This window comes from Mus caroli, unplaced genomic scaffold (genome assembly GCF_978045245.1).
Source record: "Mus caroli unplaced genomic scaffold, Mus_caroli_1 scaffold_12, whole genome shotgun sequence".
Taxonomy (NCBI): domain Eukaryota; kingdom Metazoa; phylum Chordata; class Mammalia; order Rodentia; family Muridae; genus Mus; species Mus caroli.
In genome coordinates this window covers 60,949,918-60,969,273 of record NW_028227267.1, presented here as the reverse complement: position 1 = coordinate 60,969,273, position 19,356 = coordinate 60,949,918, and the positions used below count along the sequence as shown (strand labels likewise).

The 19,356-nt window shown below is 45.1% G+C and overlaps 1 protein-coding gene across 3 annotated transcripts in view; it reads right to left on the bottom strand.

The window, feature by feature from the left end:
* The window catches only part of Kif13b (kinesin family member 13B), a 159,051-nt gene that overhangs the window by 57,905 nt on the left and 81,790 nt on the right, over positions 1-19,356 (bottom strand). For all 3 annotated transcript variants that reach the window (XM_021181269.2, XM_021181270.2, XM_029469046.2), the window contains exons 11-21: positions 17,918-18,130; positions 16,672-16,782; positions 15,638-15,772; positions 11,701-11,831; positions 8,866-8,952; positions 7,339-7,529; positions 6,689-6,899; positions 5,226-5,388; positions 3,463-3,609; positions 2,182-2,331; positions 1,712-1,840 (exon numbers count right to left, since the gene is read on the bottom strand). In XM_021181269.2, the coding sequence (XP_021036928.1) occupies positions 1,712-1,840; positions 2,182-2,331; positions 3,463-3,609; positions 5,226-5,388; positions 6,689-6,899; positions 7,339-7,529; positions 8,866-8,952; positions 11,701-11,831; positions 15,638-15,772; positions 16,672-16,782; positions 17,918-18,130 (1,668 nt within the window). The remainder of the gene's footprint in view (positions 1-1,711; positions 1,841-2,181; positions 2,332-3,462; positions 3,610-5,225; positions 5,389-6,688; positions 6,900-7,338; positions 7,530-8,865; positions 8,953-11,700; positions 11,832-15,637; positions 15,773-16,671; positions 16,783-17,917; positions 18,131-19,356) is intronic.

Here is a 19,356-nt window from a genome sequence, read left to right as displayed (position 1 = left end):
AAAGTCTGATGCGAGGGTGGCATCAAGCTGCTCCTGGGGTAGGGGTCGGGGTGGGGCAGCGTGCATGACCGAGCCACGCTAGGCGGCTGGACACTGTGGAGCAGGTGGGCAGGGAAGCACCACTTTTCTTCCTGCTTTCATGCTTCCTATTTTCCATTAAATCTTAACATTTGTTATTTTAAAAATAGCCATTTATCTCAGACACACATTTTTTTCAGTGACAAATGTCCATTCTTCCTCTTTTTTACGACAGGGTAGCTCCACATAGCTCTGGCTGCCCTAAAACTCACTCTGTACACCAGGCTGGCCTCAAACTCTGAGATCCACCAGCCTCTGCCTCCCAAATCCTGGGATAAAGCTGTATGCCACCACTGCCAGGCATATTTTACACTGTGACAGCCAATCTCCCAGAGATGTAATCACTGTCTGTCATCTCAGAAATGGCCACATAGAGCCAAAAACCTTACATCTCAACCTTGGATGCGCAAACACAGAACCTCAAGGAGGAGTTTGTGAAGCCAAGTACAAATGAGCAAGATCGAGACTGTTGATGAGTTAAGAGCTGACCCCTCCCCTCCCACTGCAGGAGCTCATGTCTCAGAGCACTGCAGGCCTCCTTCTCATGCAGACAGTTGCAGAAAGCAGCTCAGCTCTCAGCAGCACCAGCTTCCCCCTTCCTATGGCTGTGTGCTAACTTACTCCTTTCGACAGCCTCAACTGTACAATACTTACTGAGCAAGAAGCTTGACCTAGGACGAGTTTAGAACTAAGAGCTGACCTAGGCTTGCTTCTTCACAGATCTTTTAGTCATATCCTTTAAACTACAGACTCTTGCTGATTTTGTCACCAAATCCTGTCAGGATTCTGAACCACTAGCAGCACTGGCCCACTAGGGGGCATCTGGAGATTTAGTCAAGGACTGCAGCATAAAGAGGGAAGAGGGAGCAGGTGCCAGAGAGCATGAGACCCTCCATATTATTCACACCACAGCACCTGTAAATCTGGTGCTACCTGACACCCTTTCTTACCGTCTCATTCTCCCAGAATATTCCTCAATCTCCCTCAGAACCTATCATCTGAATTCACAGCTCCTCTGTACACAGGGACATCTGGTACCTGCAGTATCACAGCAATGGATCTTACACTAGAGGCTTCTGCTCATACACACACATCTCTAGCAACTGGACAGCAGGAACCTGGCACTTTCAGCTCTACCCTGGTACCTGACATAGCTTTTTGACATAACACTCACGGTTTGCCATGAACAACATGCACAGGAAGACCAGATAGAAAGGGCTGGAAACTGTTGGCTTGAATGGCACATGCAAAGGCACTGAGTAACCAGGGAGGTACAGAGAAGCTGGGTCAGGTGAAAATGAAATGGCTAAGGGACAGGACCATAGAGAGGCAGAACTGGAGAGCTCCGGTAATAGAAAACTCAGACGGGCTGGACAGGTAAGCAGCTCACTCACCCTGACAGTGAGTGGCAGAGAAAAGAGGTGACTGGTCCAGGCCCACAGAGAAAAAGTACTGGAAGTGCTGAGTGAGTCTTCCCAGAAGTATGTCAAAACACAATCCCCAAGATACTGAACACTAAAAGACTTCTCTGAAGACAGGCATTTATAAGTTGTTGAAAATGAGTTTATTGTATAACCTACAATCTCACTGATGGTCCCACCTGGGCTCCTTCTAGACGAGGTCTTTGGCTTACCATGCAGACCAGCCTGTTCTCCTGGGCTTCCTTTTCAGAGCTGACCTCTGTAGGATCGTCTCCTCCTGCAATCCTCTCCCCAATAGCCCCACTGAGTCGCATCACCTCCACATGCAGCCGGCCTGCCACCTGAAGAAGGAAGCAAAGCAAAGCTGGTCTCTGGGTTGAGATCTTTCGGCCTGCCAGGACCTGTCTTCCTTGATAAAGCCTGCCAGGACCTGTCTTCCTTGATAAAGCCAGAGGGGAACAATGTGTGAGGCACTAAAGGGTGAGTTTCTAACAGCTGCTTTGCAATCTGAGTAAAACAGGAAAGTCCTCCTTACAGCCCAGTGGAAACCCAGGGTGCCCATGAGACAAATATTTATCACTAGTTAGGATTGGTTAAAAACAAAGGTATTAACAACAAGTGTCCTGTCAGTACCCCTCACTGTCCCCTGAGCTGTCTGCCGACTGAGGCAGTGATAGCCAACCTCTCCCTTCTGGTTGATGATCGGCACAGCATACTGTAACTTCACGTCATAAAACAGGGTCTCCAGGAAGACATTGGCCACACCGATGAGACTATGGTTTTCCTGCTCATCATAGAATGGGTCAGCACGCTTGAAGTAGGACCGGCTAACCTAAAAGAAATTCCAAACATACAAATTCAAAAGAGGGGAAAAAAAAAAAAAAGAATCATCTGAACAACAACGTTTACCATTATATTCTGATTTTTTTTTTTTTTTTTTTTGAGACTGGGTCTCACTGCATGGCATTGGTTAATCTGGAAATCACTATACAAACCACAGCTGTCTTGAATTCACAGAGATTCTCCTGCCTCAGGGACTGAAAAGCAGCAACTGAGAGCACTAACCTCTTCACTGATCTTTTAGGCAAGAAGATCCTGAGTTGCTAAATGCACTACTGCAAATTAGGGCAGCAAGAGCGGCAGCTGGACTTTTTTGGCATTCATTTTTATACGTATCTCTAAGTCAAAGTAGGAGAGGAATACTGAAGAAAATTACAAATTTAGGCAAAAATATTACCTAACCATAAAAAGCCATTTCTATTGAGTATAATCTAAAAGTAAATAAATAAAAGAAAAAGCTAAGAAAGAAAGCCACTCCAAGTGGAAACCGGCCCAACAGGATTGAAAACACTGGTATAGGTAGCAGGCTGTAGTAGTGTTCCACCATGATCTCGCCTAGGAAACTGAGGCAGGAAGAGCCTGAGTTCAAAACAAGCTGGGCCACAGAGAGACCTTGTCCAAAAGAAACTTGTAGACAAAAACAACAAGCTACATGGCTGTGTTTGTTTTAAGCACGTACAACTACAGGGCTGACGGGAACAAGGAAATGTGTCAGCACCAGGACAGAGTTGGGCACTTACTCTGGGATCTCAATGCCTTCAGAGACCTTCCTAGCAGTGCAAACACCAGGGTGCACTGATGAGTGTGAACCCATCGACTGCAGTGTGCTGAGAAGGCCTGGTCCCTACCTCAAAGAGACCCCCAGAGCAACCTGAGACAGACGCACTCACTGACAGATGGAAAGGGGAGATTCTGTTAGAATCCAAAGAGAAGAGGAGATACAAACAAAAGTATGCACATGACCAACTATTAAACTACTTACTTAGCTCAACAACTTAAGGATTAACAGAAATTTAACTTTAAAACTAGAAACAATCTTGGGAAAGCATGCAGTGTCCCAGAGCTGGGCAGATGGTGTGGCTCCTTCTCAGACTACCAGGGAAGGGCTTCCTCAGCTGCTTACCGGGCTGTCTTCTTCACACTCCTTCCACTCCTGGTAGAGGTCTCTCATATCCAAAAGCCTGTTTTCCAGCTTTTCCAAAGACCAAATCTGCTTTCCTTTGCCCTTTCTTCTCACCTGGATGGCAGGTTCACTGAGGAGAGAGCCTCGCTGCAGACAGGAGATGTCAACAAGGCAAAGTTAGCTGAGATAGTTATAAAACTGTGTCCTTTTTCTTTCTTTTGAAACAGGATCTCATGTAGCCCAGGCTAGCCTCAATCTCCTGATCTTCTTCCTCTCTTCTTTGCTTCCTCTACTTCCTAAAGTCTGGAATTACAGGAGTAATTCCATCACTCCAAACTAACAAACTTTTTCAAAATTGTGGGGTTCTTTTTTTTAACTATATATCCCCGAGGCGCCCCCCTCCCGCCCCCCGTGTGTTTGCTTGTGCATACCATAGGACAGAGGTCATCTTGCAGGAGCTGGCTGGCATTCCCCTTCCAACATGTAGATCAAACTCAGATAGTCAAGCTCAGTGGAAGGCACCCAATGAGCCATCCTGCCCCAAACATCCCCAAACTGATGATGTTTGTTTGTTTGTTTGTTTGTTGTTTAAATGACTAGAATCTTAATGCTAAGAAAGTAAACTCTGGGCTGAAGAGATGGCTCAGTGGTTAAGAGCACTGGCTGCTCTTCCAGAGGTTCTAGGTTCACTTCCCAGCAACCACATGGCAGCTTACAAGCTGATGACTTTTTCTGGTCTGCAGGCATACATACAAACCAAGCACCTGAATACTTAAGAAAAGAAATCTTTAAAAAAAAAAAAAAAAGTAAGGGGGCTGGAGAATTGGCTCAGCGGATAAGAACACTGACTGCTTTTCCAAAGAGCCTAGGTTCAAATCCCAGCAACCACATGGTGGCTCACAACCATCCTTAATGAAATCTGACGCCCTCTTCTGGTGCTTCTGAAGTCAGCTACAGTGTACTTATATATAATAATAAATATTTGAGCCAGAGCAAGCAGGGACTGAGTGAGCGGGGCCCACCAGAGCAAGCAGAGGTCCTAAAATTTCAATTCCCGATAACCACGTGAAAGCTCACAACCATCTGTACAGCTACAATGTATTTACATACATAAAATAAATAAATAAATCTTTAGAAAAGAGAAGAAAAGTAAAGTAAACTTTTAAGAGTGGCCGCATGGAATGTTTTCAAGAGTAAATTATCTAGGGTGCCCCAGTCACTCATTTGAGGGCAAAACATGTCGTAATTACATTTCCTAGTGCAAACAAGTAAAAGGGCAGACAGTCAGGCAGAGTCAGTCCAACCCTGCATAAGCACTAAGTACCACTGCAGCGCTTTTTCTAGACTAGTGATGTTTCCAGTGCAGTGGAAGCACTTACAATACTTCACTCAGGGGGCTGAGGCAGGAGGATGGGGGGAGTTCAAGGCCAGCATAAACTATTATAAATTATAATTCAAAAATCCAAGAAGGTGTGGTAGCACATACCTATACTCCCAGAACTTAGGAGTCTGAGGCAGGAGGATTGCCTTGATTTTGAGGCCTTGTCTCAAATAACAATAAAAAGCAGGTATGAAGAAAGGATTGGCCCAAAAGGAGCAAGGAGTACATGCCTAGCAGCTAATAGACACAAGCATGTACACACACAGACACACAAAACTCAGAAAACAGAAGGTAATAGCTTCCCACCAATCCCATCACGAGGGTAGAGCCCAGTACAGCCTCTGAGGTGGCATCCCTGCTATGTAGAGGATGGACGCCTTACCTTCCTATTGGCATCCAGACTGGAGGTTGGAATCTGGAGGGTAACTTTATACTCGGTTCTTTTATCCAACTCTTCTGCGATGTAACTAGCTTCCCGAACCAGCAGGTTGGCCTTTACGATCTGCTCCCTCAGCCTCATCAAGCTGTTATTCAATGTTGCTTCTCTTTAAGATAAAATAAAAACAGGACTGGTAGAGAGGCAGGTAGCAATCATACACAAAACAGCATATGGGAGACCATGGTCACATTCACAACTCTCTTCTGCATCTAGGAACAGGGTAGTGACACCGCCCCATGCACACACTGGTCTCTGGACCATGTCACAAGCACAGCATTCCTTGCACAGCAAGCTGGCCACAGGTAGGTGCAGGACTCTGCAAACTCAACTGCATAAGAAACAAAGCATCCTGATCAAGTCAAGATCCTCGCAGGACTTGCAGACTCAACATGCCTGTCAGTTTCCAGCACACAGGGATGATGCCTGTATGCAGATCAGAGTAACAGGAGGTTAGTGCTGCCCTCTCGAACCATGGGAGGTGGCATTTAGTGCCATGCTAATTAGGCCATAAGAGATCAAGCTGGTACTCCGAATCATATCAGCATCATGCTGTACCTACCTCACCTCACCAGTCCAGATATCAACTTTCTTTCCCCCTTTAAAAAGAAAAATCTACCAACCTTCAGAATCTAAAGCATGATACAGTGGTAAAGTAGTCTTTATTCAAAGCCAAAGGCCACACAGACTGAAAATGGGCAGTATATAACATGGTCTTTTGTTGGTGATGGTTTTCTTGAGACAGGTTCTCTCTATGTAGCCCTGGCTGACCTGGAACTTTCCCTGAGACCAGGGTGGTATGGAACTTGCAGAGATCTGCCTGCCTCAGTCTTCTGAGTGCTAGGATTAGGGGCGTGCATCACAAACGCAGATAACATGGGCAGTTTTAAAGAAATGTGAATGTACCGGCAATTCCCATCTTTCCAAAAATGAAAAATAAGAGCTAGACTGCAGTGTGGTGGTAGAGTGCCTGCCTAGCATGCTCTAGGCCATGGGTTCAATCCTTGGTGCTGTTAAAGAGACACAGAGAGAAGGGAAAAGACAGAGAGACAGCACATAAGCAGAGACCTGCAATCACAGTACTCAGAGTGCTGAGGCAGGAGGATTCTAAGTTCCAGGTCAGTCTAGGCTACAGAGTGATTTCAAAGCCAACTTATACATATGTATAAGACTGTTGCAAAATAACAAAAAAGAAAAAGAAAAGTGAAAGAGGGAAAAGGGAGAGGAAGTAAAGAGAAGGGAGAAGTGGGAAGAAGCAAGGGGAGGAGGAAGGGAGGGAGACCGGTAAGTGGTTCCTGGCTCTTACACTCTCGGAAATGTTCTTCCCAGGCATCATCCAGCATCCCCACCGAGTACCTCCCAGGTAGGGGAACAAGAGCTACCCAAATCAGGCCTTCCTGCACACCTACCTCTCCTCAGCCCACTGTTTCAAGCGCTGCTGGGCGCTGGGTGAGTGGAAGGAGAGCCGGTCCACACCGCGGCAGTTCTGCCTCTCAGGAGACAGCCTTCTTCGAAGCTGTTCCAGTTCATGTTCGTACATGAGCCTCTGGCGCTCCAGAGCAGACCGCTTCTCCTCCTCATGCTGCTGTTCTAGGCTGCTCAATATGGACTGCATTGGGTCTGAACACGTGTGAAGAAAAGGAAGTATAATGAATGGGAAAGAATGATATACTTCAGACAGCCATCATTCAAACTGCCATAACCCAATGCCATCTGAGACAATCTGGCTTTCTTACTGCCAGTGACTTGTGTTACACACTTTAGATAGACTTCACACTGTCTGCAGAAAAAAGACAGGGCTAAAATATGTTCTGCATGAAACTTAGGTTGTGGCAATTGCTCCAGAAATATAAGTAGAAGCCAATAGCAGCCATACTTGAAACCTAGGAAATCCCACTCATGAGGACAAGTTTGCAGTGATTTGTCCATCGCAGCAGAGAAAGTGAATGTTCTATAAATATAATCAATTATAGCCAAGGACACAGGGTTAAGAGGTCATCCAGGGAAGACATCATCAGAAACACACTCAGACTCTCCTGCAAGCACAGCCTGTGCTCACCATTGCTGCCCAGAGCCTTCATGGTCACCTCCATCTGTGCATACTCAAAGTTGAAGTTGATCTCGCTGGACACCTCACTGGAGGAGTCACCGTCGGCATCCAGCTGCTCAGAACTGCTGTCGTTTTTCAGGGATGCCTCACGGTCCTCGTCCTCTCGCTCTGCTTTCTTTTTCTTTTTTGGCAGATTGAGTCTTGGAGTGAAATAAGAGACATTACTTTTAAATTAACGGGGATACTTACTGATTCCATTCCTTACATACTGGCATCTGCTTGAGGCCAAGGGAACGGCACAGCTTCAAATTCTAGTAGTAGACATAAGACATCCACGTGTGTACATGTGGTTACAGCAGAGTCCACACAGCTTTTGCAAGCTGGGTGATACAGAAAACATGAGGACCACCTCAGGATGGAGAACAAGTCTCCAGAGACTTTAGAAGTAAAACACCATAGTATACACAAAAGCCATACAGCATCATCTGAGGGGCTTCAAGACCAGTTAGCAACGCTTTAGTGTGAAAGCAAAAAGCAGAAAAGCATTCCCCATAGGCTTGCATCCATCTAACCTTCCCTCTAAATTCAAACAGCAAGTAGCATTCAGGTAAGGATCAGTGACAATTATGAGGAAAGTCCATTTGACAGCTAAAGCACATTGGTCAAGGACAAAGAGAAGAGACCAGGTTTTGAATTCTACAGTGGCCAGTCTGCCTCACCAACACAACAGCAGCCACGTTTGGGAAGCAGTGTTGTGGTCACAGGTAAGAACCTTCCTTTGCAGCCTCTCTTGCAGCTACTGCACAGAGTCCACCCAAGGGGGCTAAGAGGAAGACTTCTAGTGCTCTGACGAGAGGACTGTAAGGCTGATGCTACATCCTTTGCAGCCCTTTTGTCCCTGTGAGCTGAATGGCTCTTTCACAGCTGCAGGGGCACAGCTAAGCCATGGGGGAAATGCCAAGAAAACAGTTGGCCACAGGCATGGCCTTTCTGAGGGGCACAGCTCACTCTAGCAGCCACCATTCCAGGACTTTTCATTCTGTCTCAGAATATACGACCTGCTTAAAGCCATCAGTGTCTGGTGTGCTGAAACTCAAAGCTGAAAGAAACCACTAGCTTCCTTCTGGGAGAAGGAAGCTACATCCAGCTTTTCACTACTGCTTTTCAGACAGAAGGAAAAACAGCAGTGTGTATAGACAGACGGCTGATGACGGAGAGAGCAAACCCATCAGAAAAAAACACTAAGTCATTCTGATGCCAGATGTTTTTGGGGGGTAGGGGATCTTACACTGGGAAGAAAAATAAAGAAATGTACAAAAGCTTAGTCCTTTTGATGATGAGACTTGACATTCTAAGCCCCCAGGGTTCACATATGTATGAACAAACACATAAGCTATGCACACAACATAATCATACGAACATGAGCACACATGATAAGGGGTCATTGTATGATGTTCACGCTTACAATGACTCTTCTGTTTCAGGACAGGACCTTCAATGGGCTCCCATTTTTCAGGGATGTGAGCTATGTCCTACCTGAAGAAATGGTTGTTTCCCCACAGTATCCTGTCCCCATGATGCAGCTGGATAGGGCTGGAGACAGACGACCCATTGACAAATGTTCTGTGGGGGAAAGAAGACAGCATGAACAGGATTATCACACTCTCTGCTTCCACTGCCCTTGATTTCCTCAAAGACAACTTGCCTTAGGTGAACGTAAATCTCTGTAGTTACATCTTTCCTCACTCACTCACCTCAGGTACTGATGACACTAAGCATTACTGTTCGAGTCTACACATTCAGTCTACACATTCACTGATGACACTGTCAGGAATCAATCTTTCTCAAAACCCTGACCACCTTAGACAGTAAGGAGGAGCAAACATGGAGCCAAGACAGATAGTACTGAATCACTGAGCAATGAAACAAAGCCCAGCCAGCCCAGCTGGATAAAGAGTCAGCCAAGTGGCCAGATTCTAGAAACAGAGGCAGAGACCAGGGATGCAACATGAGACCTGCAGGGAATTCTGCCCATGGCAGAGACCACCTTCACATCCTCCCAGCCGCGCTGTTTAGTTCCATAGCACACTCCCACAGTAGACATGGTGGGCAGAACACTAGCACGGAAGGAATTTGGAAGCACAGGAAACAAGCAGCAAACTACGTCTGTGCATATTCTCAGGATACCAGCCCCACGCCTCGGTCTTGCCAAGTGACTCACAGGCTGACAAGTGGGCCGTCAAGTACAAATTCCTTAACTTGACGTGGAAGGCCTGCCCTTTCTTTCACAAGGGCATCCTCTGTTTCTCCTCCTTCTCTCTTCCAGTGAAACTCAGCTCCTCTGAAACTAGATTTCTTTTTCTAAACATGATCAACTCTTCCTCCACGGGGGAAGTGTTTATTGCTTCATCGACAGACAAGATCCCACCCTCTCCAGCCTCTAGAGTCTTCTTCACAATCCTAGTCTACTCTGGATTCCATTTCCTCTGCAGAGCCTGCTGAACTCAGTGTCTGAGTTTCTTTAAGCTCTGTAAAGCTATAAACCTTGTTTGGTTTGTTGAGACAGGCTCTCACTATATAAGCCTTGAGATCATGATCCTTTTGCCTCAGCCTCCTCAGTACTAGGCACCACAGCTGACTAAGCTTCGCTCTTACCTGGCTTTATGCCGCCATGATGTCCTACACATTTCCAGGCACACAAGTTCGTATTTCCATTCAAACCTTGCTCGCCGTGTGATTTCGTAAACACTAAAACTGACCCTTTTGCTTCTGTCTGTATGGCGATTCAAAGCACAAGCTCAAACCTAAGGCTTTATGGTACCATTCTTCAAACACAATGAGTTAAGAAAGAAACACAGGGGGGCTGGCGAGATGGCTCAGTGGTTAAGAGCGCTGATTGCTTTTCCAAAGGTCCCGAGTTTGAATCCCAGCAACCACATGGTGGCTCACAACCATCCGCAACGAAATCTGATGCCCTCTTCTGGAGTATCTGAGCTGTACTTACATATAAGCTGTACTTACAGCTGTAAGATTACACTGTACACTGTAAGCTTACAGTGTAGCTGTACAGCTACAGTGTACTTACATATAAATAAATAAATCTTTAAAAAAAATAAGAACAATGTTAAAAAAAAAAAGAAAGAAAGAAACACAGGAGGTGGAGCTGACATTCATATAGACTATGCCAGTTATGAGTCTGACTGCTGTCCTGTATAAAACTCATATAGATCACACTGATCAGCAGCCTGTTCCCTGTGCTGACACTCATAAACCTTGAGCTAGCCTGCTGAAGCTGCACACACAGTCTCATCAGAAAGAACTGTTCCACTGGACTGTCCTAGGACCAAGCAGTATGGCACTGTACAAACCCTGAGTAAACCCTGACCCCTAAGCATAGAACACCTTTACTATCACAACTGATAAGATGAGAAGTTTCCAGGAAGTGCCACTGCTTTATGCCAAAGATGCCCTGACATGCACAAAGCAGCACTGCAGTCTTCCTGGTGAGCAGTGAACAGAGGGAGCCTATTGCCAAAGAGAACAACTGGCAGCATTTATTGCCGGCGACAAAAGTGCATCTTTAATAAGAACTTCAAGTTCTGGAAAACTATTGTCCATATCCTCCACCCGAAGGCCACTGGGAAGTTATCCTAAGCTGAACTCGTTAGATTTGTCATTCAGACTTGGGGGCAGTATATGTAATGACTGCTTGTGACAATGATGGGGTGTCAGGATAACCTGGGTAGAACTGGGCTTTGACTGTATGAGAGAGGGCTAGGAAATTACTTCTATCATTAAAAGTGTAGCTAACAGGGAACTCCCAAGGGTCAAATAGGACGTGACAAGTTAAAAGAATGGCAGAGCAGGAGAGAAGTCTAGTGACTTCTACCCAAACCAAAGGTGAGCCGACCAGCAGGGCAGGAAATGGAAGCAGACGAGACAAGTTTCACATAAAGATACAGTGAAGGAGCTGTAGTGGCTAAAAACATATATTGCTCTTCCAGAAGACCTGAGTTCGATTCCCAGTACCCACATCAGGTGGCTTATAATCACTTGTGGTCACAACCACCTATAACTCCAGCTTCACGGAATCTGACCCCTCTGGCCTCCTTAACCATCTGCACCCATATGCATATCCCCATATACATACACATAATATACACATATATACATACACATAATTAAAAAGTAAATAAATCTTTTTTTAAATAACAACATGGGAGTAGGCAGTGGGAATATGATAGATGCTAAGATTAAATAGAAAGGGTGTGGCATGTGACAGTGTGACTTTAGAAGGCTGAAAATAAAAGCAGGCCAATGTCCCTCAGTCCCCCTGCAGCTCATGTATTCACACTAACTTAAGCATGTTACCTGGTGTTCTTCTGAGGAGTCAGCACAACCTGGCCCTCGGGCGTGATGTCTATGATGCCGTGCTCAGGGAGGATGCCCATCCCGCAGAGCTGGATGTCCTGAGAATTGGCCGACCCTATCAGCGTGTGCTCCTAAGAAAGAAGCAGAGTTCATTGTGAATACTGCTAAGACCAGCTTCACTCAGCGGCCTCAGCCACGCACTCTGAAAGCAAATGGATGGTGACCCCCGAAGTTCATTACATGAGTTCTAATTCCTTAAAACGAGCAATATCCCTCCAGTCACTGTCTTACTTAAGCTCAAGATAAAAGTTTGCATTCATGTCTGTTTACATTTGCTATTTGTTACCATCTTGATTCTAAATATTTGATGTCACTCTCAGAGTTTAAGCTATATATCAATAATATATCAAAATAAGGTCTGGAAACTACAGTTTCAGAGCTGGTCCCTGTAAGTGGAGAAAGAAGGATCAGGAGTTTGAGGACTGCCTCAGAGCGAGCTATGGCGACCTGAGATGCTTTCAGGAGACAAAAAAAAGCAAGCAAGCAAGCATATGGGGACCGCAAGATGACTTAGCAGGTGAAGGGCACGTGTGCCAAGCCTGACAAACTAAGTTCAATCCCCAGACCCAGCATGGATGAAAGAGAACTGACTTCCACAAGTTTTCTGCTGACTTCCACATGTGGGCCTCATTTCAGAGTCTTTTTTTTTTCTTAAGATATTTTCTCTTTAATTTTCAAGCATGTGTGTTTTGCGTGCATGCATGTCTGTGCACCATGGGCAGGCAGGGCCTATGCAGTCCACAAGATGACTTCAGTCCTGAGGGACTGGAGTTGCAGACAGTTGGGAGTTACCATGTGAGTGCTTGGAATTGAACCCAAGTCCTCTGGAAGAGCAACAGTGATCTTAACCACTGAATCATCTCTCAATCCCTCTATCTCAGCTTTTAGTGTCATATCTTCAGAACTGTAGTTACCGTCAGGCTGCCCAGGTCAATCCTACCCTGACACTGAAAGGAGCTTCTTGTCCACTGTTCAGCTGGAGCCCACTGCTCTCCCCTGTACAAGCTGGGAAACCCTGTCTGCCTCCTTCTCCCAACCCCACCCACACTGAAAAAATGGAAGAAAGGAATGGCTCCAAAAGCTTAGTTCTGTATCCCTGGCAGCCAACGCAACCCTCCATTCTGGTAACAGCCAACCCGCCTAAGTGCCTGCCCAGCTGCCCAGCATCTGATCATACCTGGGTACAGTCCCAGTTCATGGCTTACACAACAAAGGTCTATAAAACCTCCTTGCCTTAGCCAGGGTTCAAGATTTCCCTAGCCCTGTCCTTTGGGAAAGATGAACCTTCCCCGGTAACAGCGCCTAATAAACCTGAATTTATTTGCTTATAATCTGGTCTATATTTATGTCACCCAGAAGAGAGAAAATACCTAATACCCACCATCACAACTAGCATAGAAGCTGTACAAGGCAGGGATATCCTGATTTCTACCTGCTCTGAGCCCTTAGGACACTTAAGAACCAGTCATTACTGAGTTTCTGTTTTGCAAGTGTTATTTTCCTCTGTTTGAACTGTAACCTATCCAAGACTCTTATAGATGGTACAACCAACAAAAGACACAGTCTGCAGTGGTACCTGTAAACAGAGCGAATTACAAGTCAGCAGGAACACAAGACACCAACTCAAACAGACAAAAGTATAATCCAAGTTTTAGAAAAAGAAATTCATTTTTTCAACAAATATTCTGAGCACCAAATATCAGAAAGGCACTGATCCCTAGAGACCCAAACTGTAGAGTTCCAGGGAGAGTTTATATTTTAAAGGACAAACTCAGTCTCTCTTGAGGCTATAGTGATTTGGAGGTACACTGGGATCCCAGACACTATCTTCAAAAGGCTCAACTATGTGAACTCCTCAATGCTCAGTGTTTAAGTCAACAGTGTGTGCTGTAAGCAACAGCAGAAAAAAGATGAAATTTCTCGCAGACTATCTCCTAAGTATGCACAGGCCTATAATCCTAGCACTGAGAGGCTGAGACAGGAAGCTTGTTAATTCAAGGTCAGCCTGAGACCCAGTTTCAGAAACATGCTCCTCCTCCCACCCCACCCCACACAAAAGGTTATCTAATGAGTACCTAAAGCTACATTAAGATGATAAAAGGTAAGCAAAATAGGGTGAGTTAGTGAGGGACTGTGTCTCTATCTGTGTAAGGATTCCAAAAGCTGACAGTATGAGGTATAGCAGGATATAGATGGAGGGGCATGTTCTAGAGGAGAAACTCCTATAGCCTGAACACAGGAAGGATATCAGAGATGATGTGGGGAGAGTCACCTAGAGGTAAGGTCATCACATCTGAAGTCGCATCCACACAAACTGACTTAAAGTGCAGCCTCCAGATTCCCACATCCCACATCGTGGCATTTTCTAAAAAGAGATCGTTCTTGGACTAAGCTCCTCCTTCTGAATGTGCCGTGTCATGAGTATGATCTTGCCATCGGGTGAGCCCAACTGGGGCTAACCGTGCTGGAAGAGAAGCAGCTCCTCCACACAAGGGGCCAGCAGTGTCCTGACTTCTCCAAAAGTCCCTTTCCAAACAGCTACTGATAAAATTATTAAAACTGAACTTTTTACTCATAGAACAGACATCAACCAGGTTGCTTTTTTGTGGGCTATTTTGTTTTGGTTTTCTGTTCATCCTATAATTTGGACTGTATCATTTCTGAAACAGAACTAATTCCAGACTCTGGGAACCTAAGTCAGTGTGCCTCAGTCCCATTCTACTATGGATATTCCTGAAGTCCATAGTGCCTGCAGCCTCTGTTCTAACTTAAGATGCTGGGCTAGGAAAGAGAGAGAGAGCATTCTTTGTCTTGCAAACATGAGGACTTGAGTTGGACTCTAGAACCCACTTACAAATTCCAGGTATGCTTGCTACTTAAGTCCTAAGAAGGCAGAGACAAGAGGGTTCTTGGGGCTCACCTGCCGGGCAATCCTGACTAATTGGTGAATGTCAGACCAAAGAGAGACACGATCTCAAAGGAGGAGAGGTCTTTTATGAGCATCACACCCAAATAGCATGTGGGAGAAGCAGAATACGGAATTCATTAGAACTGTGCAGTGTTTCTGTCTATAAAATTTGCCTATATATTCAATCTTCACATGAACCCAGGAAACTGGCCAGAGGCAACCTCCTCCAGTGTAAAGAACCAGAAAAGCCTTGACTCTGCACTTGATCTACACACATTTGTATTTGTGTAAAGACATTATTTAACTCACAGCATTGCCAAACATCATATAATACACTCAGTAAAAAGGGGGACTTGTCAAAATGACACTAAGCAATTATCCCAGCACCTCCTCAATGAGAAGCTGTGATGCTTGGTTGGTGTTTGTTTGTTTATCAGTTGTCAACTTGAAGCAAACTAGAGCCCTCTGGGAAGAGGAAACCCCTTAACTGAGAAGATACCTCCATCAAATTGCCTGGGGCGAGTCTATGGGGCATGCTCTTGGCTAATGGTTGATGTGGAAAGGCCTGGTTCTTCAGTCTCTGGGGTTTTCAGTTTTCAGTGTGTACTATGTTTGGCTTTCTGTTTCATACTCTGATCCTCCGAGTGTCTAGGTGATCTGTGCTCCTTTTGGTTTTTTTAATAGGTTGATATTTTAACTGTTAAATTTTTCCTAAAAAATAATGGAAATACCAATCTCCTATCAAGTGTTGCTAAGTAAGAAATTTAATTATTTCCACTTATGTTTAAGAAAGTACTTCCTATAAATTATGTTAAATAATGGTGGGTATATTATTTAACTTGCTAGAAATAATATCAGAATATTCTTTTTATAGAAGTAGTTCAATGACATCATTCAAAGCAATTGGTAAGGACCACGGTTCTCCACATCTCACAGAGTGCTCCAGCTCTGTGAAGGCAGGACATTCACCTTTAAGTAGTATACCAGGAGTTCATTCAGAGCTGGGTCAGCATTCAGGTTAACCAGGAAGCACTTGTCATCCCCAACCTTGATTCCAGAAGTCTGAAGAGATATGCCAAGGCTCTCAAGCTGCTTCTGCCGCTCCTGCAAACACACCAGAGAAGTGGTGATTCCCGGCACAGAGGCAGCAAGACACAGAGGATCTGACAGTCTCAGAAGACCATCATATCTTTATCCTTCAATGTTACCTACAAATAAAGTATTCTTGAGAAACATAAAGATGATCACATTTTTCTTTTTCCAAAATGTATAAAACATCTCCAGTTTGCAAGAGTGAAGGTCACCTCTATAAAGCTTACAAGGCTTTTCAAGCTGCCCCTGTCTTCTCCTTCACATCTTATCACACTCACATTCCTTCCTGTGCCACCATGAATTACACAGAGTTTAATGTCTCCTCTCAGGTCATGGCCATCAGACACTGGCCAGCTCCACAACAGTGTACATTTAAAACATAAAAATAAGTTTAAAAGTTAAAAAGTAGGGCTTGGCAAAAATGGACATCTATATCTAACCCCTCCCCGACGAGATCAGGGTCCATCAAGGAAGTAGAGACGGAAAGATTGTAAGAGCCAGGGATTGGGAAGGAGCGAGGAGAAACAGTGTCCTTGTCACGGCAGGGCCACTGTAGTCCTGAATTCCCTGGAGCTATGCTTGACTCCATACAAGATCAAGTCAGTCAACATTCCAGAATGGAGGCTGTAGGGGCTCAGGAATCCCTCTACCCTAAATTAGTGACAGCTGATGGCTGCTGAGGGAAGGAAAGTCATGTCCCAGTGAATGATCACACATCTACTAGTATGGGAACAACAGAGTTAGGGAGAAGAAGTGGGAGGTGCCTATGATCAAAATACATTGTATGCATGTATGAATTCTTAATGAAAATACATAGCTCTGTAGTGGGGTGCTTGCTTAGCATGCATGGGGTCTCAAGTTCAATCTCCACCACCGCTTGAGTCCCATAGCCAATCGCCCCAAGCACAAACCTGCGCAATCTCCTCAGTTTTCCTTAGTTTCTCCTCCCAGGTCACAGTCATTTCCTGGATGAGTTTCTCGGATTCTTCCAGGCGATCTTTCAGCTCTGGAGATTTCATTGCCTAAAAACAAAATGTCACCTCATGGCATAACTGCTCAGTGCCAGGAAAGAACAATCAGCTGGATGGGAAAGGGCAGAGACTGTCACCTGTCACTGAGCCCTCCACCACTCCAGCAAGGTGGCGGTCTTCAAGGTCCACAGAGCCTGTGCTGGGGGACTACAGACCTACCGAAGCAACCGGGGCACATCCAGAAAGACAACTTTCCTCCGACCTACCGTGAGGATCCCATTACATTTAAGAAGCTACACGCTCCAAGCCACTTGTAAAGAACTAATGATTTAATTTTAGTAGGTTGTACACCTAGACTCAAAAGCATGCTGCATCCCAATCTCTGTCTAATGTTGATTTCAAGAATTTACTCAAAGCTATGTAAGTTAGATGTGAACATGTTGCAAACTGGACAGTGTTAATAACACTTGGTCTTAAGACAGAGAAATAACCAGATGGTGACATAAATAAAGGAAATACAGAAACCTCAGCCCCAAGATTCTTAAAGAACTGTAAAATCAGGATAAAATTCAGTAGGGAAAAAAAAAAAAAAACCCAAACATGATTACAGTAACTGCTGTGACCATGTCAATCAAAACTTCTTGCCTTTCTACCAGAACAAGAGTAATGGGACAGGAAAGGGCCATGGTGTCAGCTCCACAGACAAGTCCCTGGGACAGAAACACTAAGCACAGCTCAAGCCCTGGGTGTGACACTTCATGCTTACACTGTGATCTTCAAACCTCGCTCCAGAACCTAAGCATCTCCTCCCACAGAAGGAGCACTGCACCGCTCTGGTGACTTCTCTACTTCTGTCCTGAGAGTTCACACTGCTGCTCTACGAACATAACACACCCAAAACAGGAAGGGGTGAGCTGTAAAGGAGAGGATGTCTTCTGTTCTGACCGCAGGCTAACGAACCAGGGGAGAAATCCAATTCCCTCCCCATGACTATAAGCGCAGTCAGTTTCTGCACAAATTACATCACATTTTCCTACTGTTTCTCTTTCTCCCTTCACATTCTAGTCTGTCAGCGGTCTCAACAAAAGTGGAAAGACAAACTTTTCCTACTCCCTTTAATCTCTCCTATACAATCCTTTTCAACAGCCAAAAAGAAAAAGAAGCTCCTACCGAGTACTCCTCCTACCTCTGCCTTGGTCAGCTGCTCCCGGAGCTTCTCCACCTCCTCCCGCAGATCTCGGATAATCCGAGCATTAGGATCCTCATTCACCACAGCATGATTGACGATGTGCTTTGCTCGATCTGCGTACCTCAGGGTTGAGAGGGTTTCGTCGTAGTTATCTGCAGCGGGGCTCACAGTGGCCACCATGGCGGTCTTGCTATTACCTCCCAGACTGTCCTACCAGGAAGAAAACAGTGAGGAGTCTTTTAAATTGGACGAAGATATCACATAAGAAGAAAGTTAAATCTGAAAGAATAAAACAGTTCAAGACCAAACACATTTAAGACAAAATAGGGGTTCACATGCAGACCCCCATGAGGCTCAACCCTGAACTGTCTCTTCTCTGCCAATAACTTTTTTTTTGGAGGGGGCTGGGGGTGGTGGCAGTGGCAGGGTTAGAGACAGGGTTTCTCTATGTAGTCCTGGCTGTCCAGAAACTCTCTCTATAGACCATGTTGGCCTCAGTCTCAAAGATCTGCCAGCCTCTGCTTCCAGAGCACTGGAACTAACAGCACCTCTATGCCCAGCTCTAACTACTTTTCTTAACAAACAAAAGGAACCACAAACAACCACAAATCCTTTCTTTTTTTTTTTTTTCAAAGAAAGAATAACAAAACCCAACAAATTACAGTCTATTTTTTAAGTAAAAATTAATCCAGAGATAGTATAACCCATTTAATAAGCAATGTGATACCATTCTGAGCAGTTTTGCTCACAATGAAAAGACGTCAATTGCTAACCAACCTCAGAGGAACTAGACATGCACGGTGTCAGTTCCTTTGGGGAATTTGGTAGTGCTAGGGATGGGACCCAGGGCTCCTGCACTCAGCAAGTACTGTGCCACTGAGCCACACTCCCAGCCCCAAGGAGGCTCACCTACACTCTCCTCCACAGTGTGGCCTGTCCTCATGGTACAAACAAGTTCTTGGGAACCTTGTCTGGTTCTGAAACCTAAGGGAGGATTAGAGCCCTCTAGTCTAATCCAATCCAATCCCACCAGAAGCTGAGTTCCAGAAGCTCCGTTTTCTTCCCTCTGCTAGCATTCTAGAAACTAACACATGCTCTACACAATGGCTCCCAAAGCTCATTCAAAGTACTAAAGAAGCTATTCATCCGCAGGCCCAGTAACTGTTTCCAACAGTCAGGAAAGCGAATGCTAGTCAGGACATCAAAAATAATGAGCTATGTGACTGCAGAGCGCTCACGGGGCACACATGCTCTAGGTTACATATATCTATCTCAGGCCTGAAAAGAAAAAGGGAAATCCTGTTGGTCCAGCAACAAAGTGACATAATCTGTGCCCCTTTGACAGGACCAGTAGATGTGGGCCTCCAGGAGTGTCAATGGCTGCTGTAGGCTTAAGGCTTGTTTATATAATAATGTACATATTTTATATTCCTCCT